Source organism: Vespa crabro, chromosome 13 (genome assembly GCF_910589235.1).
Source record: "Vespa crabro chromosome 13, iyVesCrab1.2, whole genome shotgun sequence".
Lineage (NCBI taxonomy): Eukaryota > Metazoa > Arthropoda > Insecta > Hymenoptera > Vespidae > Vespa > Vespa crabro.
Window position 1 is genome coordinate 3,984,021 of NC_060967.1, and position 24,849 is coordinate 4,008,869.

Below are 24,849 nucleotides of genomic sequence, written 5' to 3' on the forward strand. Positions count from 1 at the left end.
ATGTTTTTTGGACATCCCTGACTGCTCGAGAAATATGCGTCAATCCCCACCGGCGCTTTTCTTCTGTTTTCTTCATCTTCTTCCGCTTCTCTTCCCATCTCGTCCTCCTCTTTCATTTTAGCTTCAACGTCGCTTTTCTCAACGTAATGGAACATCCAAATCTGGATATTAATGTAGAAAAACATTGAATGATTTCCAAAAATTCCAAGAGAGAATTATAAAATTTGAATTGAATTTTCTTCTTCGTTTTAAGGTAACCTTATATTATATTTCTCTTAATGTTATTTTCATCATTTTATTCTATTTTATTGTAATATTGATTTACGTTATTTTTACTATCATAATAATTTTAATGTTATATTTTTTCAAATATTTTTATTTTTTTTTTTTTAAATTATACGAAAAAGATTCAAGTTGTTATATATAAAAATTTAAGCTATAATCAATTAAGACTTAACAACAGAGAACAGTTTCAAGTTTATAAATCTTTCTTATCATAATGTTATATAAATAATATTAAAAGTAATAATAATTTAATGGAATTTCTTAACTTCATCCTATATATATATATATATATATATATATATATATATAATATATATATATATATATATATATATATATATATATATATATATAATATATATAATAATAATTTCAATCAATATTTATTTATTAAAAATATATTGAATGGTAATATTTTTCAGTTGCCTCCGTCCATATTAAGAAGTATAATACATACATATATGTACACACACGTTGGTGCACGCGAGCATTTAACTTTATTATTCTTTATAAATTAAAGGTGAAAAAAGACAAATGTAATAAGTTCTCCTTACGTTTATAAATCACACAAGGCAAGTATACAGTTTCTCATAAAACCTCTGCAAATTTGTTTTATCGCTAACTGATTAATAATATAAGGTACATCATCAGAATGGTTGTTATATTTTCTAAGTCAATCCAGATGCAATCCAATAAATATGAAAAATTTTAATTATATATATCAATTTTATAGCTTATAAAATATATGTATGCACACATACACACACACACACACACACACACACACACACACACATTTCAATTTAATGTATCTTATTATTTACAGCTTCAAGTAAATTACGTTTTGACCAAAATTTGTGATTAGAATTTGTTCTGGCAATAAAGAGATTTCATTTAAAGAACTTAAATCCTCTCTGCTAATATAATAAAAAATTACCATCTTCTTTAATTTCTTGTGATGCCATTTCTTCTTATTGACATTTCATTAAACATTTTAGACTAAGAAATAGTATTTCCTGATTTCTCATTTTTACAAAATATGTTTTAGATAGCTTTAGTTATTAGTTAGTTTTATTTCCACACATTTGTCAGCATATTTTGTTTAAATTTCTTTGTCAGAATCGGTTGAAATATAAATAAATTGACTATTAATGAAGTAATCATTTTACATAAGTTGACTTTATGATTGCCTTTTAAAAATTAGTAGTGTAAGACGTAAAATAATATCGTACGTCTTATGAAATATTAAGTATTTAAATCAAAAATATACATTGTTTGAAAAATAACATAACCTATAGTCATAAATACATAAAAATGAAGACAACTTTACGTGGCTTTGTTTATAACTAGTAAAAAAAGGAATAGGGATACTGATAAATGTATTTGCACGTATTTTTAACAAAAAGGAATTTCAATTCGATCGAACATTTTTTATAAACAAAATACGAATTTCCATGAAATATGTACTTTTGAACGAGACATGATGCAGATGTGGCGCTATCTTAAGAATATGCGGAATGGATTAAACAATTATAAGCAGAATTAATAATAAAAAAAATGTAAAAAAGCAAGTTAATAAATAAATATTAGATTAAATTAAATTTATAAAAAAAACAATGATTATTAACGTATGTTAAAAGGCCTTTTTAAAAAATGACTAACTTTTATAAAAAGGTTCACATGTATTTATTGTATACTATTTCCTTCAGAATTTGGCCGTAGAGAATGTGCATGAGGGCGACACTAGCGCATCTATAGGATATGTAACTAAGTCTGAGATATCTCTTGTATACAATTTATTACCCTTGATTTTTTCTGAAAAACGTCATCATCCAAAAATATATAGCTACGTAAGAGGAAAGTAGTGAAATCGAGTGAAACGTTATTAATCTGTAGAGATTTTTTTAGCTGCAATCACAAAAGAATAAGAGTAAAGTTACGATGGATAAAACTAAAACCGATTCTAATTTTGAATTGCCACCTCTTCGGCGTTTGGATGACTTTTTATTGGAATACGCTCGTTTTCAAATACCAAATTTTAAAGATCTTGATAAATGGGGTAACAGAGTCGTAAATAATTTGCTTTATTATCAAACAAATTATTTGTTCATGTTTGTGATTATTTTTCTCGTTGTAGGGTAAGTGTCAAATTCATTCTCTGTGTATATATATATGTATAAACATACATGGATACATACATATCTATATCCTATAGTAATCTTTACTATTATCTGACAATTAACGTTATACTATATAATATTGGAAACTATTTCTGCAGATTAATTCATCCTGTAAAAATGTTAGTTGGGATGTTAGCAATGGCAGTAATATTGGGAGGATTTGCCTATGTTTCGACCGAAGGAAGATTAATACACCAATTTAAGCAACAATATCCAGGTGTAGGTATACTTGGTATAATATTGGCAGCATGTTTTGCAACATATACATTAGGATCTCTTCTAGTTTTTCTACTTGGCATCCTGTTACCATTTGCAGGCAAGTTAAAATATTTCAATAGTATCGTTACAATATTGGCTAATTAACTAATAATTTGTTACAGTTATATTTGTACATGCTTCTCTGAGACTAAGGAATATTAAAAACAAACTTGCTAATAAAATTGAAGGTATTGGTTTGGCACGAACACCAATGGGCATTTTTTTGGAACATCTTGGTATGCAGGATGAAATTTTTGCATAATTTCACCATTCTTTTAGAATAAAACGTTTCTCTTTAAACGATAATAAGTTAATACAATTTTATGATAACAATTTTGCAATAGTATTAATATATATACTTTATATCAACTTATACTGTAATGAATCTTCTCTCTCCAAATTGATTTATCTTTTTGTAATGTCTATGATTATCGTTATGCATAGAAGAACTAGACATATTTGTAATATACTTATTCATTTTTCTGTAATGTACTTTAATTTTTCTTTATATCTATCATTTTGTCTATTTATATACAAGATATAAGAAGGAAAAATTAAAATTCTTGATTACACCAATAAGATAGAAACGATTAAGATATAATTTATTTATTGTAATTGATGTATTGATGCATCACATGACATGAATTAATTTTATTTAATGTAAACAATATATATTATATGTATGAATGTAAGATATTCTCAAATGTTATTACCAAAGATGCAAAAAAATGCAAATTACATATTTAGTCAGTAAATAGAAAAATATATTATCCAATACAGATATTAATATTTCATATTTTTCAATAGCTTTTCTATATATTTTGCTTGTATATAATATTCTATATGTTATTATTTGTTACAAGTTGTATATTTACAATTATTAATATATTACATATTATATATGTAAGAAAAAAGCAAAGCAAGAATTTTGAAAGAAAAAATAGCTTACTTAATACTGCTACATAATTTATGAAAGACAATTATTTTCTTTAATATATATTTCCTAATTTTATATTGTATATCATAGAATAATGTAAATAAAATTATAGTAGAGCTCCTCTTCTCCAAGACTGTCTCTATATTTCAATATGCACTATTATTAAAAAAATATTTTCTAAGTAGTAAAATAGTATACTAAAAGAATCAAGATAAAGATATATAATTTCAATTGAACATTCTACTTAGACATTGCAAATATATTTATTATTCTATATAGCTTTTTGTACATTCAAAAAGAATATTATTTTCTTTAACAAATTAATTAAATATTAGTTTTAATAATTTAGATTTTATTAATTTACTATAAAACTCTTATAAAATTAATCTAAATTGTTTTATATATTGAATTTAGAATTATTTTTATATATCTAATCTTCTGTTATTTTTTATTTATTGTTTTGAACAGATGCGAGGAGCGCAACCTTACGTTCCCTAAAGTATTTCATTAAAACACGCGACTAACAACCAGTTTTGAAATATGTGATTGTACTATACTTTAATGGGTTATATATAATGATTATCCTTATAAATCATTACTTCCCTAAGGAAAAAAGGTTCTTCATATATAATATTAATTATACTTTATTATTCTGTAATTTATACCATCACACAATTTGAATATATTTTATTAATATGAAATTAAATCTATGAATAATATTTTATATTGATTATGCAAAAAAAGATAGACACTATATATATATATACACGCACACGCGCGCACACACACACACATGTGCGTATCATATAACATATGATACGCAAGTTAAAATAATTACAAAAAAATTAATAAATATATGAATATATAACCTAAATTTATAAATGACCAGATCTTTCTTTTAAATTGAATATCTGGCTATATCTGTATTGCACGTGTGTTACAAAAAATCAATACAAAACAGAAATAAACTTGGAATGTAAATTAAATGTTATTTTACAAATTTTCTATATACAAAATGCAGAGAAGTATAATTTATATCAGTAATAAATATTTTGCTTATAATTTGATTTTATATTCTGGAAGAACTATTTATATATTGCAAGGCACTTTACACGACATTACGATTTCTTATGTGTTCGATCATTATATTAAACGTATCGTATTTACGATAATTTTTAACGTGACCACATATAAAAATACATCTGTTGCCAATGTGGTAAATATTTTTCTATTGGTTCTGTTATAAGTCTAGCCAAAGGCACTTTTGCAGACAAAATTTTCAGTATTGCTATTATTTTAAGACGACTGTAATTGTCATAAAAAGGTGAACGTAAAATATATAGTAGTATACCTAATCTTCTTTGATAAATTTCTTTCCATTCTTCTTCATTAAGTGCAGCTGCCTTTCCGTAATGATTAAACAATTGTAAACTGGAAAAAAAAGCTTATTTTATACTTCTATTGTTCTTCCTCCACGTATTCTTTAATTAAAAAATCTTTGCTACCTAGATAAATCAATGATTAAAGACAAAAACCATGGTTGCCAATTCATTTTTCCAATTGTAGATAAACAACCAAGATGGATCAATGGCTTTATTATATAAAAAGTCTGAAAAGAAAAAAGAAAGAATTTTGAAATATTGTAACAAGAGATTTAATGATAAAAGATACTGTATATGCATAGTTGAAACAAACCTCTGCTAATTTCAACATCCGTTTAGATATAAAAGCATTATTAACATTTTCATTTTCATCTCTCATAGATGGTATAGGTGCCCAGACCCGTGTTTGTATAGATTTAGAGGTTCTAATACTCCTAACTACGATACCACTTCGTTTTAACTGAAATCCTTCTCTCATTTTAACATCTTTATCGCATACATTTATTTTATTTCTATTCAGTGGCTTAATGGAAGGACTTTTCACTAAATTTTCTTTGTAGACATATACCAAGCACAATCTCATTACAGCCCTATAAATCGAAAAAATGTAAATTACTTTACCATACGATTTTATTGATTGATTATAATGATGGCAAACTTACTTAAATATTTGTATAAATCCAATAATGAGCCATTTCCCTGACTTTCCCCAGATTCTATGTGCAGATACTTCAAATAAAGCTTCTGTATACTCCAACACGGTTAACCAGATTTTAATTTTTAATTGCAATTTTGGTATCTTCAAATTCATATACTTGCCACTCGATATCAATAAATCATTAAACAACTCAATTAAATTTGGTATGGAATAAATAAGTTCCGATGCCAATGTAGAATTATTAAATCGACCTATAAGAAAAAATCTGTTAAGAAAAAAATGCCCATAACGAATAAAATATATAAATAGACAAATTTAATACCCGCTGTAAAGTAAGAGAAACATCTTACTGTACTCTCCAAATCTGCCAGTAATTGTGGATTAGATTGTACCCAATGTTTATAAGATGTGATCAATTCAAAGAATCCTGAATTGATGGCATCCATGATTATTTTGATGAGTTGACGATTAATTAAACTGTTAGTAATCTTTTTATAGCTAATCAATTTATTCTTTATTCAAACAGAAATAAACGGTTTGTGTACCTTCATGAATGACCGAATAAAATTTCATACTATGTTCTATTCATAATCGAAATCTGAGCAACTGACTGCATAAGACGACTGACCAATGATTTGTGTCTCTAATATAAGTATCTGTGCTATATGATAGCCACGACCAACCAGCAAACGAACATACGACAATAATTTTACACAACACGATATTTAAAATAAAACGAAGAATAAATTAAAATATATAATGGTCATACAATAATTAGATTGAATTTTATGTACTTTTCTTTTATTGAGTTTAATTCAGTTTTCAATTCTATATAAATTGGGTGAATAATTCCAAATGATTTTCTCGTCACGTGCATTTGATTTTTTAACATAAATATCGATGATAATCGTGATTGTTGAGTAAATTTAATATTAAATATATGTATATATATATATATATATATATATATATATATATATACATAATTTTATACATAAATATATATATATATATTTGATCTAATAGAATTTTCAAATATTTTTGGTTAGTAAACCTCTCTAGATTGAATATTATTTGTACATACGCAAATTATTAATCTACAAAAGAATTATGGATAAACCTAGAGAAAAGATTAGTGAAAAAATAGAAACTCAGCTCTTGACAAACGTCATAGACGAAGGTAAGAGAGTTCTATAATTTATTTATGGTACATCAAAAAAGTATTTTATTTGAATATCATTTTTCTCTTAGCGTGTAATGCAGTTATTATACGGAAAATATTAGAAGGACAATACGTGGATGTATTGCTTGAATTAGCATCGGCCAAATTATTTGAATCGCTTTCTAATAGCGATGATTTACAAGAAATCATATATAATAATATAAAAAAAGATACAACAGATAGCTACGAATGGTTATGCCTAAGTATAGCATCTTTATTTTACTTTATTAAATGCAATTGGACAGGTCCGATTACAGATGACAGAAGCATTGAATTATTATCGGTTACAAGAGAAAAAGCACTCAAGTATTTATCCCTACATGATGAATGTAATGAGAATGTTGAAAAGCCAGAATTTCTTTATCTATCTAAAATAATATTCTCAAATGAGTATATGCAAAACAACTATAAAAGTTGTATGTGGTGGTTATTTAGAGCCAATCTTCTGCATCAGTTCATATTAGAGGAAACTTCAGGAAAAATATTTGAAGAAACGGAAGTGTTAATTGCAAATATTGGTGCTTTAAATATTGTACGATCTACTTTTTCAGAAGCTCTATTTAATCTCGAAGTTGCACAATTTTATTTGTACTATAAAAGAATAGAATGCTCAGAAAAGTATTTGGCACATGTTGAAAATATTGCTCAATTAAGAATGGAATTGCAAGGTATTATGGGAAAGCGAACAAAATATCAAAAAGAATTGAAGCCGCAATTATTTTTAAAAATAAGTATGGACAAAGAAGATACATTTGAGACAAGAATTTGCAAAAACTTACCAAAGTCTTTAGATCTAAATGATGATTTAAGACTAGAACGTACTCAATTTTCTGAATTTCAGGATGAAATTAGATTGGGAGCATTGGAAGAAGCCATTGTTTTAGCAAGACAGTAAGGATATTTATTTTTTTCTATATAAACAGATTTGGTAATATATTCTTCATAATAACATAATATATACGTTATAAAATTATATCCTGTTTCTTTTCTAGTACTCAGTTGCAGTTATCTCAGCCAAGAGATAAACTTACGGACGAAGAAATTAATCCATATGTAACTGTGAGTATAATAAAATAATCTTTTTAGAAGTTTATCGCAGTTATATGCAAAATAGTCAACAAAAATTTGTTTGCTTACAGAAAGTAATCGATAATACAAAAAATTGGTCATTAAAAATGACAGCTCTTTGTTGTCGATGCATTTATGAAGCTAATGACAAAAGAACTGTAGAGCGATCAATGTTACAAGCTGAATATTTATTAAAAGAAATAAAAGATTGTAAGGTCACAATGGCAGAAAGATTAGACATATTTTTTGCCAGTGGAATGAAACCTATATGGATGTTAGAAAAAATTTTAGCTAATATCATGCTTAGTCTTGGGTTAGTGAAAGGAGCTTTAGACTTGTTTCTCAAATTGAAACTTTGGGAAGATGTTATTCTTTGTTACAACATACTAGAATTGAAACACAAAGTAGGATTTTCGTCAGTATAATGTGAAATATTTTTTAAATTGTATTAACATTTTAATGATAGTAATAAAAGGCTTGTTTACACTGCGTAGGCTGCAGAAATTATACTCCAAAAAATTGCTAAAAAACCAACAATTAAATTATGGTGTTTGTTGGGTGATACAACTGGCGATGTAAAGCATTATGAAACAGCATGGAAATTATCAGATGAGAAAAGTAGTCGCGCACAGAGGCATTGGGGGTTCTTTTATTTTCTAAAAAAAGATGTATGCAAAAAATGATGTATCTATTTTCTGAAAGATTATCTTTTCATTTATTATACCGTGTTCTAGTATGTCGAAGCTATACCACACTTACGGTTGTCAGTTGAATTAAATAATATCCAAGAGGATGTATGGCTGAGACTTGGCTTTGCAGCATTGCAAACGGAGGATTGGAAACTAGCGGCAATGGCATACCGACGATATTGTGCTTTAGAGCAAACTGTATGTAAAATAAACTTTATTTCTTTAAAACATTGAATTTGCATAGTTTAAATACCTAACTTTCAATTAGTTAATAACTATGATTTCAATATATGTATATTCTTCTTTAATATTAATTTTAGACTTTCGAGGCATGGAATAATTTAGCAAAGGCATATATAAAATTAGGTGATAAATACAGAGCATGGAAAGTCCTTTACGAGGCGATTAAATGTAATCACGATCGTTGGGAAGTTTGGGATAATTTGATGGCCGTTTGCATTGATTTGGGACAATTTTTAGAAGTATGTGGAATAATATATTATCTGTTAAATAATATTAAAGAATGGATTTTCTATTCTTCTTTTTATTGTAACTAATTATAATATAAAATGTTTCATATTAAGCACTTATTTATTACAGGTAATAAGATGCTACAATCGCATTTTAGACTTAAAAAATGAGCATTCAGATATTCAGATTTTGGAAATATTAACGAATGCTATTGCAAACGACATTAAAGATGTTAATGGCAAATCATGTAGAAACTTATTACTTCTACCGACACTTCAATTATTTGGCAGAATTACATCTCGTATAACTAATAATTCAGATCTTTGGAGATTATATTCTGAATTAACGATGCTTAAAAGAACAGATGTTGATGATCAGAAAGCTATGCAATATTTACAGAAAGCATATCGTGCTGCTGTATCAGAACCCAAATGGTTTCAAAAAGAAAATACTACTTTATCTGTTCTACAATTGTGCTGTAAGTTATCGAAGACGTATTTACATTGTTCGTCTTTTTGTACGGATCATATGAGATCCAAAAGAGCATTACTAGGTAGTGCTAAATTAGCATTACAAGGAATTATAAAAAAAGTCAAAGATATATATTCAGAAAATGCTGAGGTAATGCAAAGTTTACAACAAGTTGAAGAATATTTCAAAGAAATTTCAAGTGAACTGGAAAAAATATGTCATTCAATAGCCGATAAATTTTAATAACATTCGGTAAGTGTCATACATAACTTATACTGATTGTTAGTTACAATTTTTATACATTATGATAATAATAATAGTAATAATAATAATAACAATAATATTGCTTAATGCCAAAACCAGAAATTTGAATCAATAAAGTCAACACTTGACATATTGTTTTTTAATACAGAAAATTGGTCAAGCCGTCTAACAAATACCTTTCTCATTCCAATATCTTGTAATTGCCGATAATTATCTGCAAGTGTGTCTTCTCCGTTTGATAGTATTCTAAATTTGTTCATCTAACAAAATATATTATTATTTATTAAAAAAAAACACGAATAGAAGAAACAGATTAAAAATGAGATAACATATGATTGTACCTGTCGAAATGAGATTTTTACCGGCGTTGAAAAAATAATCCAAGTTACTACTTCATTGCACGGTGGTGATGTTAACGATCCTTTGTAAGTGTAAAAAGTATCTGTATCTTTCGGCATTAAAGAAGACAAAGCAATTGAATTGTTCATCTGTTTTTTTTTATTTATCCACTTTATATCACTTAAGATGTTTAATATGGGATTAAGATTTTCGTTATCTTGTTCCTGTAACTAGATAGTTTTATGATAAAATGTAATCGTTTTCACTACATAAAAAATGATATAAATAAATTCTTCTTACTTGAAAAAATATTCCTAATACAGTAATACCATCCTGATAATTCAAGGCATAAGACAAGTTAGGATAAGCTGCATTTCTGTGAATTATATGCATTTCCATCGGGAATCTGTAATAATATTACTTATAAATAATATATTTATAAAAAATATTGTAAATTCTCTACTACCTAACATTATTGAACGTATGCTCAGATCCTCTGTTATTTTTTGCACCCCAATGAAAATGTAAACTTTCCATTTCATATGTTTGGCCTTTCTTTAATACAGCTCCAAATATATAAGGTATTGGCAATTGGTTTCTTGATATAATATGATTAATATTTAATTTAACTAAAAAAAAGGACACAAAAAATAGTTGTAAATTTCTCGGTAACGTACAATATACTTACCAGAGTGACCATCATTTTCTAGTGTAATAGGAAGTGGAAGCAAATCATGAAATCCAATCATTTCCAAAGCAGGGAAAGACAGTGGGATAGATTTAGATGATGATAATGCTATTGGAGATTGCAATTTTCCAGCACAAAACTTAAAGTGTTGTGCCCACATGTGTTGATCTGAACAATTATATAATCATGTTAGAAAAAGCCATTTTGGTACGTAAACATAATTATAAACTTAAATTTACCTCGTTTTCTATAGCCAAAATGGCCAAGAGTAAGTGGAACTAGAAAGAATAATAAGAAACTAAAAATTAATGTTATACTTTTAACTTTAATAGTTTATTTACTTACATAAAATCCATAAAATCATAACAAAACTGCACCTCTTCATCTGTAAATATAAATATTTATATTTTAGAGAGAGAGAGAGAGAGAGAGAATTGTATATGGATTTAAATAAAATTAAGTTTCCTAGATAAATTTACCTTGCCTCTCGTCATATTACTGACTGTATTGAGAAGAAGCATGCACTAAACTGGGATGGTCACACAGTGCTATCATGCTTATTATTCAGTCCTTCATTTATATATTATGTATACGATAAACACATTCTATCATTGAATACAAGCTTGTATAACAAAAGTTTTATCCAACTCAGAATTCAATTTTTCTAATAATAAAAATATACCTATGGCTGAAAAATTTTTTATTTAATTTAATATGCATATCTATATTATCTATGGATAAAATTATAATAAACATTCGAAAAATATGTTTTACAAGAGCGAACATCTTCAAAATGTTTGTTATATTAATTTGTAGATTATATAACTGTGTATATAACCATTTTTATTTATTTACTTTCTTCTTTTTCTTTTTTTAAAATTAAGTGCAATTATCTACATTACCATTATTATAATTTTTGTAATTACATTCATTTTCAACATCTGTTTCTTAAGTGCGATCACATGTAACAACAGGTATAGAAAAGAATAATTTACATACGAAACAGTCATATTACCTAATTTCAAGACAATAAATTAAAAAAATATTTTTTAGAAATGGTCTAAATACTAGGATTACAAAATATTTTTTATCTTCTATCATAAACTGCGATATTTTATTCTTTAAACAATTATGTGTAAAATCGAAGTATATTATATATAATATATTATATATTATATAAATATTATATATTATATATTATATAAATATATTATATATAATATATATAATATAGATTATGTATATATACATATATATATATATAAGTTTATTATATAATATATAAAATCGAAATATTTATACTGAAACACAATCCTAACAATTTTTTTACAATATACGAGTTTTCAATAATTTAGTAAAATTATACTAATGCATTAATAAAATTATCAATTTTGAACATTATCATTGTTATAGTTCTTTACATAAAAAAAATAAAAATAAAAGAAAATAACCTTATTAGAGTTTAATATTGAATAACTTCTATAGTATATGTACAATTATCTGTAAAATATTACATATACCACAGCCAAATGAGTTGTCCATGCAAAATAAGATGTATATAGTTAATATATAATTAATTTGCTTTTCCCTTTATCTATAAATAGCACACAACTCTTAAAATGTAATATATAAATTATGAACAATAATAAAAGTTGTTATGTTACAAGAGGAGAAAAAAAGAAAATATTTGAATTACTATTACTCATATTTGTGTAGTATTTTCATTAAAAATATGAAATTCAACTGATTCTATATTTCATTTCATTGCCTAATATAGAATAAATATTATATTGCCTTATTCTATGGATCTTTGGATATGTATAATACATCATCAAGAGTGCTAGAAATGTTAAAAAATTTATAAAATTATTAAAAATATTTCCGGTAATATATTAGTGACTTACGTGTAAACATTAGACTTTTATGTATCGATGATTGAAATACGAAAAATATATTAATTAGTAACAAACTCCTTATGAAAATCTGTCGATTGATGATCAAGATACATCTTATATACATATTTCAAATAAAAATTTTTATATATTAAAGAATAAGAGAAGTATATTAATAATTGTAACAATGATATAGATATAAATTTCTTTCAATAATATCTACTGTCTAATTTTAGTTTTTAAGATTTTACAGCACCATTTTAAATAATTCGCGACAATTCTATCATGATATTTTGTGCCGTAGCACATTGTTTTATTATTTTTATAAATCAAAGATTAGTAGATAAAAATGATCTTCTTTATGATTTTTCACTATTTAGTATCGATGTAGTAGTAATTTGCAGAGGTACTGAAAATAATTCTTCCCATGGTGATTGTATTGAATTAATGACAGCCTCGACAGCACCTGTAGAATTAAATTCCAAGGTCCAAGTTTCTTCCGAACCGGCTATCTCATTTAGAAAATTTAAAATCAGTATTGTATCATAATGTTCCTAAAATTGATTTTATTTCATTTTATGTAGAATATTAAATACACATCAAATACTTTTAACAATATAATTAATAATAAACATGAATTAAAAAAAAAAACAAAAGATTCACTTACGATCCCCATTAAATTACTCATAGTTTGTTCTTTCAATACTACTGGGACTACTTTAGTATTTGGTAAAAGCCATTGCATATTATCTTCTAATATTACTAACGTGGATGCTGTTACTAATAGTCCAGAGTATTGTGACATTGTAGTAATATTATGATATTTCAGTACTGCAGAAGAATAGAGCGCTAATATTCTGACAGTATCACCACCATTTTCATCTTTTTTAATACGTGATAATAAACTGTGCATTAAAGTACTACAATGTTCTGGTACAGAAAATTCAATTTTGCAACTAGCAGGTAGTGGAGGGTCTGTAGATCAATTTTTTCATTGATAATCGTTGATTCATTACAGTGTATATATCATATAACAACATATTATATATATATATAATATGTATGTATAATATGTATATATATATGTATATATATAATATGTATATATATGTATGTATAATATATATATATATATATATATATATATATATATATATATTTTACCTGTTATATAAAATAAAAAATTCGATGTTCTCTGAAAATCTTGAAGTATGCATAACAAACTAATGCCGACATATTCTTCGTTTATTTTTGTAGGCTGTTCTAACTCTATTAAAATGCCTTGTTTAAATGGTAATGGAGAGATAGATTTCAATTTATCTATAGCCCAGCTGTATTCTTTGTGTAACCAACGCTGTGGATCCTCCCTGTTTTATCAAATAAAAAATATATTTGATTACAAGATATTTCTAAAATATACATTAAAAATAGATAATAGAATATCCTACCCTTCTGGTCCATCAATTTTAAGGATATAAACTTTTGATGTAGATAAAACTAAACATCCTGGAAATACTTCCTTCAAACTGTGCATCAATATATCGGCCTAAAAATATTAATATTGACGAAATAATCGAAATAAAAAATTAATAGTACAACAACTATCAGTAAGATTAAGAAGATACCCTAAGAAGGAGAGCGAGTTCTTCGCTTTCATATTCAAAGACATTCAGAATTATATGAAGCTTCACTCTATGATCAACACTAGTGAAATCTGTATAAGAATATTGCACGTTGCTATTTAATGAACTTGATTCTTCCTCAGTTTTTATTAGTAAAGATTTATTACTTCCTATTTTTATACTCTGCAAGAGTTCTAAAAATAAAAGTAATAATACAGTATTTGTGACCAGCATCAGATTATGACTTTAAATACCTCCAAGCATCGTAGATATATTTGTTACAGGTACAAGTTCTTTTTCAGCATTTATTTTGTTATTATTACATTTCTTAACGTTTCTATTTTCGTATGCTGTACAGATACTATCAGTTAATGAGCCTAAAATAGAAGGAATACTTATATATCAATAATTTAACAACAAATCAATAATGTAAAATCCACATAAAAATATAAACCTGAAGAACTACTTTCAGTTAATCCAACCATAATTGGACCAATTGCATCTGTAATTGTTAGAAGTGAAGGAGCAATGCTAACGGATTTTTCTTCCGACGATTTCTTTCTATTAGGAGTTAGATTTGATCTGTACATAAGAAAGAATAGATATATTATTTTGCTTGTTTGTTTATTTGTTTTTTAATGAGCTATATATTGTGATGAATAACTCAATAGCCACAGATTCGTTACTATTTACTAACTTTGAAGCTTCGTCCAAAACTTCGATACTACTTTGACTTGGATTACTAAGTATTTCTATGTCACTTTCGTATTTTTTAATTAATGCACTTATTGAAGGCGTTGATTCTCTCGATTCTTCTAAACTAGTTGCTGAGCCTGTTAATAGAAGAATTGACATTTATGACAAATAATGAATGATATATTAATTATTCTTTTGAGTTATAACAAATCTTGTTTCTACTATTTTGTGATAATATAAGTATGAAATATAAATATATGAACAAACTATTTACACTCAAATCTGCTGTTATATATAATTTATACATATGTTTACATGCTATGGAAATAAATGATATTCAAATCACAAGATGTGTTATCTCAATAAAAATAAAACATCGTTTAAAGATTTGATAGATCATTAAGGACGAAATTTATATATAAGCTTTCATGTTAATATAGTTATAAAGTCAATAAGTGCTTATGTTACAAGTATACGAGCCATTACAGATTATATTTGAAATTACTTTTTAAATCATTAATCGTGAATGTGATTAAATGTAAATTTTATCTTATAGTTATTAATACATATATTTTATGTACCATATATATATATATATATATATACATAGACAATACATATATTGATGCTTGTAACATTTAAAGAAATATAATGTGCACTTGTGTTTCATGATAAATGTTTGAAAGTATAGAGTCCCATAATATAAATTATTGTGGCTGAGCTTACAGCAGACTTGGGCTTGGGGGTGAGAATCGTAGTGCACCAGAGAAGTGGTGACGAATATAGCTCCACCCTCTGTTCCACCTGCACCTGGATTAGTATGTTATATTCCCAGTTAACAATTAAATGCACTGACAGGCAATCATTGGCAATTATGACATTCACACTCTGCTAATTCATAAATATTATTTTCACTAGAAATTCGCGTTTAATTACTATATTAAATTATTAATTTCTTCCTGTAGTAAACTTAATATGTTATTGAATTGCATAGAAAAAGCTTAGAGAAATTCATTGTTTTTAATATAGGTTATATATTTTATAGTTATTGCTATAGTATATAACACGCTCAATAATAGAAACGACAGTTGTGAATATTACAATGATTTACATCTTAACTTTGTTACAGGAAAACTCTGCTTTCTCGTTTATTTATATGCAAATAGAGAAAATCTCATTATAACAGTCACATTTTATAAAAAATATATACTTACCAATACTAGAAACTGATTCAGAATGTTGCAAATTAACTCTTTCAGGCATTTCTATATATTTGTTATTATGTATAGTGGCTTCATTTTCAGAATCCATTTCTGACAATTCATTTGTTTCTATAACTAATGTACTCGCGCATGTAGGACACTTTAATTGTTTAATACCTGAAAGAGATACAGTTTCTATTATTTGTATAACTCTTAAAAAACTTTCCATGTTATTATAATAATGACAAACCAGTTGCAGATGTATAAGTAATAACTTCATATTCTTCATCATGGGAGAAATGCGTGGAACACTTCATACATTTATAAACTTTTAATAATATAGGGTGTGCATTCTTCTTCTCATTGATCGTTGATACAATTTTCTATTAAGAGGGTGAGAGAGGAAAAAAAAAGAAAAGAAAAATCAATACCAATATAAATATTAAAATATAAATGCTTCAGAACGAATAATTAATTGTGCGAGATAATGCTTACCTTTGCATCCTGTAATTCTATAAAATATCTTCTATTTTGTTTATCTTTACGTTTAGTATCAAATATAATGTCCACTGTAGTTGTTTCACCTCTTCCTAATACACACGACAGAATAGAAGCATTTGACCAAGAATATTTTACTTTTCCAGTTATAGTATCTCTTTCTTTAATATCGCTGCAATTTAATTTAATAAATGCCAAATGTAACGAATTTATATATGCATAAATGTAATTTATAAAAAAAATAAAATGAAATACTTACTCGGATGTTAATTCTAAAAATAACTCTTCCATTTCATTTGAGTTTTTCCTATTTTGTACTAAATACAGATCATCCTTCTCTACACATAAAAAGATGAGCGCGTTATTATTTGAAATAATTAAAAATAACAAATACACACATATATACACACACACACACATTAAAAATAATACCTAATTCAAGATCGAACAAAGCATCAGCAGGATTTTCAAGAGTAGTTGTCAATTCACTATTCGGTACTTCGTTATCATGTATCTCTTCTATTTTATCAATATTTCCATTATCTTTACAATTTACACCAATATGATTTATTACATTTTCTGAATTTGTATAATCCAAATCTTTATTTTCTATCGAAGATATTAAATCACGATTGTCTTCGAATGATATTAAATTTGTATTATCATGATATTTAATCGTAGATGATGATTGTAGACCCATAATATCTTGAACAAAGGTTCCAGCTTGACTGGTTAGCCAATGTACTTCGCCAAATTTTTCTCGTAATGCCAACATTTGTTTTTTTGTCTCTAGGTGTTCCATTGATGTTTTCAAAAAAAAAAGATTGATATATTATACAAGTAGTGATATGATAGTTTAAATATACATTTGGTTTAATTTAATATTTTTACCTAAATGTGAAGAGGATAATATATCTGATTTATTTATTGAATCTTTTTTTTCATAGTCTTCTTCTGCGATAATAGCTTCCTTTATGTTTGTCTTCTTTTTACTTTTTATAAAACTTTTTTCCGCTCTAGCACTTATATCTGAACCCTGATTTTTGATTGGATAATTTTTGGAAATAGAAGAGTCAAAAGATGAAAATGTATTATCGGAAGTAGCTGAATTTGAAAAAGAAGCAAAGTTTTCTCTAGATACACTGGACTGCATGTTTCTAATAGGAAAAACACGATTGTCTCCTACAAGCATTCTTTCCGATTTTGACAAAGGCCAATGATCTAAAACAAACTATAAGGAAGATCGAGTTATTTGTAATTATTGCATGAATAAATAATATATTTACATGTAATAATATTTTCATAAATCTTGAAAAACTTACCTTATTATCAATTAAATATGGATGAAAATGTTTTATGGATAATAATCTATGTTTTGGATGATATGACAAGGGATTTCCTTCTAAAGATATCCATAACAATGCTGACATTCTTTCAATAGGCCACAAGACAGAATGTTCTGTTAAGCAGTTAAATGATAAATCTATCTCAGTTAAACATTCCAATCCTTGTAAACCTACAAAAAAGAAATTAAAAAATAAAAAATAATTAAAATTTTTTATTTTTATAATTCAAGTTGCATATAAAGTTAATATAAAAATGGACTAAGCATACCACTGATGTCTTCAATGTAATTATTTTTTAAAACTAATATTTGAAGAGAATGTATTGCAGATTTATTAAAGGCAGGAACCATTTCCAATTTGTTGTATCCAAGATTTACATATTTTAGATTAGGCAAACAATTAAGCTCCGCCGCATTTGTTAACAAATTATGACTCAAATCTAATATTTGTAGCCACGGTGTTAGTTCAAAAGATCTGTCTAATTTTTCAAGAGCATTATGAGATAATGATAAGTGTCTTAAAGAACCCCATACAAATCCTGCTCCAGCATCGCCGCCACATGTCACTGTAAAAAAAAAATAGCATCATAGTTAATCATAAAAAGGAATTATGTAATAAACGTTAATATAAATAACAATATAATACCTAATAATTGTGCTACATTAGTAACACCTTGTCTTCCAGCACATGTAATACTTTCTAACTGCCCTCTAATCCCTTGTATTCCTTTAACTAATGCAATACAAACTTTTTTTAACTCCAGATATTTTAAACATCTAAATTTGGTAATATCAATATGAACTTTGGCATTGCCTGAGTAATGAGTCAGCTTTAGACCAACTGTCTTTTGAACAAAGTCATGTAAAAATTTCAGATCTCTAAATAAGTCTATTTTGGAACTATTGCAAACTTGAAAGGAAGATTCTAAGTCTTCTGCATCATCCACAATCAATGAAAATGCTTCATTTAAGTTGTAAAGTAATGCAGTTGATAAGGATAGTTTGCTCGATGCACTTAAAACTTTATCACCATTTTGACGAAGAAGTCTCACCAAATCCATTATATCTGGTGTATTAGACAGATGTTGTAGACCACTCGTTGATTCTGACATTTTACTAATTTTCTAAAGTTGATTATTATTTATTTTCTACAGAATTTTATTCAGATTTAAAATAGAATAGAGAATCTTATTTGTTTATATCACGTATCTTCAAAATTGATGATTATAAAACATCGACTTGATACTTGCATCGCGAAGTAAATTAGTACTCTCCTGAACTATTTCCTGTAAAAAGAAACATTATTTTCATTATCTAGCGTGTATCTGTAAGTAAAATATTCACCATAATAAGACGTATAATAAAAAGATAAAAATGTACGCGATATTGTTTTCCCAATCATCGTCGTTATATAAGCGCGCAATGCGTTTAGAATATATATGTACGATGGTTAGAAATATTTTTTTTTTTGTTGAATGCAATAAAACATAAAATAATTGATGCTTTTTGTAGACATCATGGTTATGGAAGGTTTATGAACTTGTACTCTCTGTTTATAAAAGTCAATCAATTATTATGATCGAATTATTTTTTTATGATCATACATAAAAATACTTTTTAACAACTTATTACCGTAACAACAATCATCAATATTATGGAAGATTAACGACAGAAATCAAGAGAAATTATCTAATGTAAGTAATACTATTGCTACATTAGTTTGAGAAATTAGATATAACAAATATAAAGAAAAGAGGGCGCGCGCTATAAGAATGTTACAAAAGAACACCATTTTTTAAACTCCCTTTAACTTGTATTTGTAACTTGTATTTTTTTAAATATATTTTTCAGGAAATTTATTTGGACAATAAATTGGAAGAAACATTAATCGCACATTAGATATTCTATGAATTGATTTTGTTTAAAATTCGAATTCTAGAATCGACGTATAAATAGTCATTTTTCAAAGAGTATAAAAATTCCAAGGTAAATTAGAAATGTATTTAATCGACTTTTTCTTTGTTGTCGTTGTCATTGTTAATATAGTTAATTAAACGATCGAAAAAATATACAGATGAATTCACTAATAATTCATTAACTGACTTTTGACATGAAAAATCTAAATCTTTATGCGCGCGTTTTCTTTTATCTTAATTTAAATTTCCCGCCAATTGAAGAATATAAAAAATAAGAATAATATTGGGGCTTGAAATTGTTCATCAAATAAGGATTTGATATGTTTGAACAAAAATAATTCCTTTTCACCGACGTCCGTGAAAATAAAATTTTGATTATTCCGTTGGTACACTAATATTTAAATATAATTCAAAATATTCTCTCTCTTTTCATTATTTCAACTTTTGTTATATCTATATAAGAAATAAAGGAGCGAAAATATGGTATATTTCGTTCTGAATGACTTTTGCAAGCAAGTATCCCATCTGGTTTAACATTGCATTTTTAGTCGGACATTTTCTTCATAAGACGTCTCGTAATTGTCGTTTTTATTCTTTGCTAGTTAAAAGGATAAAGGTTATTTGTACAAAGAAATGGCACAAACGACAGATATATTTGTTGAGCCACATTATGAAGACGTGATATTACGTTTAACTACGCTTCTAAAGGAAAATTGTGACAAAGCAATCGCACGCGATGATATTTTCAAAATTGGTTTATCAGGTGATTAATATACTTCAATTCGTAAAACGTTTTTAGAAATCAAAAAAATTCGTCTCTCTCTCTCCCCCCCCCCCTGAGATTCTGTTTAATAGCATAATTCTTCATATTTCTTAGATTAAATGCATTTGCTATTATTTATCATTCCTCGATTGCTTTTATATTTAATGTAGTTAGGTTATATAGCGTAAAGGTTTTTTAATGTAATGTTACAATTATAAATATATTTATGTCATAACAAAAAATAACATATTAACTTATTTATATGATTATAACTTGATTCATTAGCAACAATTCTATAAATATGTTATTTTCTTAAAATGTTACTTTACAATTTTTAGGAGGATCTCTCGTAAATATATTAATGCAAACTTTATCCAATATATCAACCGATTGGAGCAAATGGCGTTTCTTTTTTTGCGATGAAAGAGTCGTTCCTTTTGATAATGAAGAATCGACTTACGGATTATATAAAACGAGTCTTATTGGAACAGTTCCTATAACCGAAAATCAATTTATCAAAATTGATCCAGAACTTTCAGGTATTTATTAACATTTTTTTATTCCTTTTTGTATCCATGTTTATATTTATAATTTGTTTGGATATTTGAGAAAAGTTTCATTATTCTATTAAATTTACTTCTCATAGCCGAAGAAGCTGCACGGGATTACATAAAAAAAATGTCTGTCTATTTTCCACCTGACAGTTTACCAAAATTTGATGTATTATTATTGGGATTGGGACCAGATGGACACACGTGTTCTTTGTTTCCTAATCACAAACTTCTAGATGAAACAAGTTTGTGGGTTTGTCCTATTAACGATTCTCCTAAACCTCCATTGTCTAGGATTACATTTACATTTCCTGTTATTAACAATGCTAGAGTGTGTATTTTTGCTGTATTAGGATCCAGCAAAGCTAAGATAATTAAGGTAAATATTATATATCAAAGGAAGTCTTTCTTAAATTTTCTTCTAATAAAATTATATTTTCCTACCAATCCCATTAACTTTTATTATTTTTTATTTTTGATATTAATTCATTTAATTGCAGAGAATTCTAAAAGATCATGAAAACTTGCCGGCTGCTAGAGTTGAGCCAACTAATGGTTCCTTATATTGGATTTTAGATCAAGATGCGGCTAAACTTATGAACTCAAATTCAGATTAAGATAATTAATAAGATATTGATTTAAGTGTTTGTGACATTCCATGTTGTATTTTTCCTTAATGCTCATGATGCTCTGTAACATTTTTTGAGCTTTTTATTTTGTATACGCATACAATTATCATAAAATAAGATCTGATTAGATAGAAAATTTACAATTAAATTGTTAATAATTCAAAATGGCCAATGTTAATTTTTATTTGTTTTACATAAAATGTCTTTTTTATTTTTCATTGCAACTGTTATATTATTGATATGTTAAATTTAATTTTTTCACTAATATGAAATGCATATAAAAATGATATTCTTAGATCAATCTTATGCTCAATTATTAGTTTCTGTTTTCAAAAAGATTAATTGCATATTATATAGCTAAAAATGAAAAGAAAGAAAAAGAAAAAGAAAAACCAAAATAGCTATTATCAGTTATAGGGGACATTAAATTTTAGGAAACATATGTTCTTTGTTGTATGTTATACTTGATATATTTTTCAAAATGATACGTACAGTGCATATTTCTGCATTGTAATAAAAAGATTGTTATATTTTACATCTAAGGTAGATTACATGTGGAGTTGCCTTATACATCGAGGCTTAGGATATAATGAACATATATGAATGTGAATTAAAAATGAAGAATCTAGTCTGCACTGTCTATCTATTTTATTATCCATTTTATATATTAAGATTAGCGGCCTTTGAAAACGAAGGATTTTATGCAACTCATTAAAATTTTTTTACAAAATTTATTTCTCATGGAAATATATATGTATATAAATATATACTCTTTACATATGATGCATAAGTTAACGTAATCAAAAAAAATATCAATATAAATAAAATTGATATAAAAAATCAGGCTATTTATGTTCAATTAAAAATTATAAATATTATATACTAACGAGTCTCCCTAATTCTTACCTATAATTATTCTCATTACATTTCAATTGGGGTTTTAACAAAGATTAAATTCCTCTACTTAATCTTGTATTTAAATAGATTTAGGATTTCTGTGTCTAAAATTATGTTAAAATTATATGAAATTACTTTTGCTTTATTACAAAGTTGTTGTTAATTGTAACATTTGTAATAATAATCAGATATTACTTGGATACAAAATTAAGTAGAATATATGAAAGGTACTGAGGTAAACAGTATTGTATTTGATGTAAAGATCACAAATAATATTCTTTGGTAAATTACGTACATACATATGTAGTATGTACATACGATAATTTTTAAATAGCAGAATGTATACACATATATATATATCTCTGCATATTTGTAAAAAGAATAGCCTGATCTAATGTACATTACATCCTAATATATAAATATTAATATATAAATATTATAATATTTATATATAATATATAAATATTATAAATATAAATATTATATATATCTATATATATATATATAATATTTATGTATGGCACTTGCCGTAAATCAAATATTTTATAAACGGACTATTTAGGAACCAAAGTTTTGTAATAATTTGTAAATTATATTTATTTTTACAAAATAGTTATTCTTGTATACATAAATATAATGGCATAAGTAAAAAAGAAAAAAAAAAGAAAAAAACATCCTTCAGAAACAATAAGAAATCAATTTCATTATATTAAAAAAACATGTATGCACATTTAAAAGCATCAAAATTCTCTGCATCATATTTTAGAATGGTTCTTCTTCGTAATTTGTTGATGGTTGCTTTTCAATCAATTAAATCGTCATTAATTAATAATTACACAAATTTAAAATAATTAAATTTTGTTTAAAAATAACATTCTCACATACAAGTGATTGTAGTGTTAACGCTACAGCCTGTATTAAAAATAAAACGGGCTAATAATTTTAAGCATATCTGTTATTTACATTATTTTCCGTACATAAAACTAATATTGGTTCTTTGCATAAAAATTTTTTTTTAAACATATTTACGTAAAGTTCACTGTATCATATCGTAAAACTTATCTTTGCCTCTCAATTATTTCTCACGTTCAAATCAACAAATATGCAGAAATGTAGAACATAGAGATGTCTAACGATTAACTGACGAGTTCATGCTTCCTCTCAATCAGTCTTATTAAAATCTCCTCCTTAGTTCTCAAAGAATAATTAAAGAAGAATGAAATAGACGTGTGGAAAATAGAGGCGGTATAAGGTGGAGATATAACTAAAGATACAATATAAAGTTTAGGAAAAATAAGTTGAACATGCTTTTTTTTCAGACGTCTCTAATGTAGAACATATTCTGCACTTTCATATAATAATATCTAATTATACATGTTTATAATACATATAATATACACAGCTTGCTTGCAAAGTTATTCATTAGGGAATAAAGAGTTTGAAATAAATGTGTATGTTGCATGTAAAAATAAAAATAATGAGCACAAAGCTCAACAAACAAATCAATGTTTAGTTCAAACTGCAAGATATCTTTTGTTTTATATGATTCAATGTAAGACATAATAATACATCACGATTTATTTCTATTTAACTCAATTAATTTGAGATTTTTCTAAAATTTATAATCTTATCATACATTGAGTCATGAACATAGCTTATAATCATATTTATCACAGCGTATAATTAATATTATTAACACAACTGGATTCTTTTATTAGCCAGAACCATTTTTCGTATCATGTAGATGATGTACTTTCAGAACAAAGATGAGGTAATATTGTGTCAACTATGCGATGATTTTATTAAAAAAAAATAAAAAAAAATAAAAAAAAAATAAAAAAAAATAATAAAATAAAGTAAATAAAAGGAAAGGAAAGGAAAGGAAAGGAAAGGAAAGGAAAGGAAAGAAAAGGAAAGGAAAGGAAA

The 24,849-nt window shown here is 26.1% G+C and overlaps 6 protein-coding genes and 1 long non-coding RNA gene across 16 annotated transcripts; 4 read left to right on the forward strand and 3 right to left on the reverse strand.

Moving 5' to 3' along the window:
* Positions 1 to 32: 32 nt before the first annotated feature.
* Positions 33 to 807, forward strand: LOC124428719. The gene is made up of 2 exons (XR_006943266.1): positions 33 to 253; positions 708 to 807. It is a non-coding gene; the product is annotated as an uncharacterized LOC124428719 (long non-coding RNA).
* Positions 808 to 2,074: 1,267 nt separating this feature from the next.
* Positions 2,075 to 4,366, forward strand: LOC124428715 (PRA1 family protein 3). The gene is made up of 4 exons (XM_046973101.1): positions 2,075 to 2,423; positions 2,564 to 2,781; positions 2,846 to 2,959; positions 4,129 to 4,366. The coding sequence occupies exons 1-4, from the start codon at positions 2,227 to 2,229 to the stop codon at positions 4,182 to 4,184; spliced, it is 585 nt and encodes a 194-aa protein (XP_046829057.1). The 5' UTR covers positions 2,075 to 2,226; the 3' UTR covers positions 4,185 to 4,366.
* LOC124428709 (peroxisomal membrane protein PEX16) lies at positions 4,289 to 6,331 on the reverse strand. The gene is made up of 5 exons (XM_046973082.1): positions 6,023 to 6,331; positions 5,705 to 5,951; positions 5,356 to 5,632; positions 5,166 to 5,269; positions 4,289 to 5,091 (listed from the first exon to the last, which is right to left on the reverse strand). Exons 1-5 carry the CDS (start codon positions 6,144 to 6,146, stop codon positions 4,836 to 4,838), a joined length of 1,008 nt encoding a protein of 335 aa, XP_046829038.1. The 5' UTR covers positions 6,147 to 6,331; the 3' UTR covers positions 4,289 to 4,835.
* A 52-nt stretch (positions 6,332 to 6,383) lies between these two features.
* LOC124428701 (tetratricopeptide repeat protein 27) lies at positions 6,384 to 11,386 on the forward strand. 3 transcript variants are annotated; one of them, XR_006943257.1, is made up of 11 exons: positions 6,384 to 6,615; positions 6,750 to 6,880; positions 6,952 to 7,813; positions 7,915 to 7,981; positions 8,062 to 8,394; positions 8,485 to 8,658; positions 8,725 to 8,877; positions 9,000 to 9,161; positions 9,280 to 9,873; positions 10,935 to 11,119; positions 11,325 to 11,386. XR_006943257.1 is itself a non-coding variant. In XM_046973072.1 (10 exons), the coding sequence occupies exons 2-9, from the start codon at positions 6,811 to 6,813 to the stop codon at positions 9,862 to 9,864; spliced, it is 2,406 nt and encodes an 801-aa protein (XP_046829028.1). In that variant the 5' UTR covers positions 6,384 to 6,615; positions 6,750 to 6,810; the 3' UTR covers positions 9,865 to 9,873; positions 10,034 to 10,175. The 3 variants fall into 3 exon arrangements, 1 of the variants encoding a protein (XP_046829028.1); XR_006943258.1 differs by having other exon boundaries at positions 6,388 to 6,541; XM_046973072.1 differs by lacking the exons at positions 10,935 to 11,119; positions 11,325 to 11,386 and adding an exon at positions 10,034 to 10,175.
* On the reverse strand, positions 9,840 to 11,530 carry LOC124428710 (carbonic anhydrase-like). Of its 3 annotated transcripts, none has more exons than XM_046973084.1 (8): positions 11,392 to 11,530; positions 11,258 to 11,297; positions 11,152 to 11,190; positions 10,913 to 11,080; positions 10,691 to 10,853; positions 10,525 to 10,630; positions 10,227 to 10,448; positions 9,840 to 10,145 (listed from the first exon to the last, which is right to left on the reverse strand). In XM_046973084.1, the coding sequence occupies exons 1-8, from the start codon at positions 11,431 to 11,433 to the stop codon at positions 9,969 to 9,971; spliced, it is 957 nt and encodes a 318-aa protein (XP_046829040.1). In that variant the 5' UTR covers positions 11,434 to 11,530; the 3' UTR covers positions 9,840 to 9,968. The 3 variants fall into 3 exon arrangements, with proteins under 3 accessions (XP_046829040.1, XP_046829039.1, XP_046829041.1); XM_046973083.1 differs by having other exon boundaries at positions 10,227 to 10,454; XM_046973085.1 differs by having other exon boundaries at positions 10,227 to 10,454; positions 11,152 to 11,210.
* A 1,473-nt stretch (positions 11,531 to 13,003) lies between these two features.
* LOC124428534 (serine/threonine-protein kinase 11-interacting protein) lies at positions 13,004 to 19,931 on the reverse strand. Of its 6 annotated transcripts, none has more exons than XM_046972693.1 (19): positions 19,800 to 19,931; positions 18,814 to 19,453; positions 18,437 to 18,733; positions 18,145 to 18,338; positions 17,714 to 18,053; positions 17,255 to 17,611; positions 17,082 to 17,160; positions 16,820 to 16,994; positions 16,575 to 16,707; positions 16,337 to 16,501; positions 15,849 to 15,932; positions 15,124 to 15,259; positions 14,881 to 15,008; positions 14,681 to 14,803; positions 14,430 to 14,620; positions 14,253 to 14,350; positions 13,969 to 14,171; positions 13,472 to 13,779; positions 13,004 to 13,358 (listed from the first exon to the last, which is right to left on the reverse strand). In XM_046972693.1, the coding sequence occupies exons 2-19, from the start codon at positions 19,277 to 19,279 to the stop codon at positions 13,164 to 13,166; spliced, it is 3,672 nt and encodes a 1,223-aa protein (XP_046828649.1). In that variant the 5' UTR covers positions 19,280 to 19,453; positions 19,800 to 19,931; the 3' UTR covers positions 13,004 to 13,163. The 6 variants fall into 6 exon arrangements, with proteins under 6 accessions (XP_046828649.1, XP_046828652.1, XP_046828653.1 ...); XM_046972696.1 differs by lacking the exon at positions 19,800 to 19,931 and adding an exon at positions 19,548 to 19,785 and having other exon boundaries at positions 14,893 to 15,008; XM_046972697.1 differs by lacking the exon at positions 19,800 to 19,931 and adding an exon at positions 19,548 to 19,785 and having other exon boundaries at positions 13,004 to 13,312.
* Positions 19,932 to 20,468: 537 nt separating this feature from the next.
* On the forward strand, positions 20,469 to 22,654 carry LOC124428536 (6-phosphogluconolactonase). The gene is made up of 5 exons (XM_046972705.1): positions 20,469 to 20,595; positions 20,686 to 20,846; positions 21,185 to 21,385; positions 21,493 to 21,776; positions 21,898 to 22,654. The coding sequence occupies exons 2-5, from the start codon at positions 20,717 to 20,719 to the stop codon at positions 22,012 to 22,014; spliced, it is 732 nt and encodes a 243-aa protein (XP_046828661.1). The 5' UTR covers positions 20,469 to 20,595; positions 20,686 to 20,716; the 3' UTR covers positions 22,015 to 22,654.
* Positions 22,655 to 24,849: the final 2,195 nt, after the last annotated feature.

Coding starts and splice junctions, on each gene's coding strand:
- LOC124428701 (XM_046973072.1), top strand. CDS start 6,811: ATGGATAAACCTAGAGAAAAGATTAGTGAAAAAATAGAAACTCAGCTC. Junction 6,881..6,951: donor GACAAACGTCATAGACGAAG/GTAAGAGAGTTC, acceptor TTTTTCTCTTAG/CGTGTAATGCAGTTATTATA. Junction 7,814..7,914: donor GCCATTGTTTTAGCAAGACA/GTAAGGATATTT, acceptor TTTCTTTTCTAG/TACTCAGTTGCAGTTATCTC.
- LOC124428709 (XM_046973082.1), bottom strand. CDS start 6,146: ATGGATGCCATCAATTCAGGATTCTTTGAATTGATCACATCTTATAAA. Junction 5,633..5,704: donor GGATTTATACAAATATTTAA/GTAAGTTTGCCA, acceptor TTCGATTTATAG/GGCTGTAATGAGATTGTGCT. Junction 5,092..5,165: donor TTAATCATTGATTTATCTAG/GTAGCAAAGATT, acceptor TTTTTTTTCCAG/TTTACAATTGTTTAATCATT.
- LOC124428534 (XM_046972693.1), bottom strand. CDS start 19,279: ATGTCAGAATCAACGAGTGGTCTACAACATCTGTCTAATACACCAGAT. Junction 14,621..14,680: donor TATATCTACGATGCTTGGAG/GTATTTAAAGTC, acceptor TTTTATTTTTAG/AACTCTTGCAGAGTATAAAA. Junction 13,359..13,471: donor TGAGTAATTTAATGGGGATC/GTAAGTGAATCT, acceptor AATCAATTTTAG/GAACATTATGATACAATACT.
- LOC124428710 (XM_046973083.1), bottom strand. CDS start 11,433: ATGCTTCTTCTCAATACAGTCAGTAATATGACGAGAGGCAAG. Junction 11,298..11,391: donor GTAATATGACGAGAGGCAAG/GTAAATTTATCT, acceptor TTATATTTACAG/ATGAAGAGGTGCAGTTTTGT. Junction 10,631..10,690: donor CATACGTTCAATAATGTTAG/GTAGTAGAGAAT, acceptor ATATTATTACAG/ATTCCCGATGGAAATGCATA.
- LOC124428536 (XM_046972705.1), top strand. CDS start 20,717: ATGGCACAAACGACAGATATATTTGTTGAGCCACATTATGAAGACGTG. Junction 21,386..21,492: donor AATTGATCCAGAACTTTCAG/GTATTTATTAAC, acceptor TACTTCTCATAG/CCGAAGAAGCTGCACGGGAT. Junction 21,777..21,897: donor GCAAAGCTAAGATAATTAAG/GTAAATATTATA, acceptor ATTTAATTGCAG/AGAATTCTAAAAGATCATGA.
- LOC124428715 (XM_046973101.1), top strand. CDS start 2,227: ATGGATAAAACTAAAACCGATTCTAATTTTGAATTGCCACCTCTTCGG. Junction 2,782..2,845: donor CATCCTGTTACCATTTGCAG/GCAAGTTAAAAT, acceptor AATTTGTTACAG/TTATATTTGTACATGCTTCT. Junction 2,960..4,128: donor CATTTTTTTGGAACATCTTG/GTATGCAGGATG, acceptor TGTTTTGAACAG/ATGCGAGGAGCGCAACCTTA.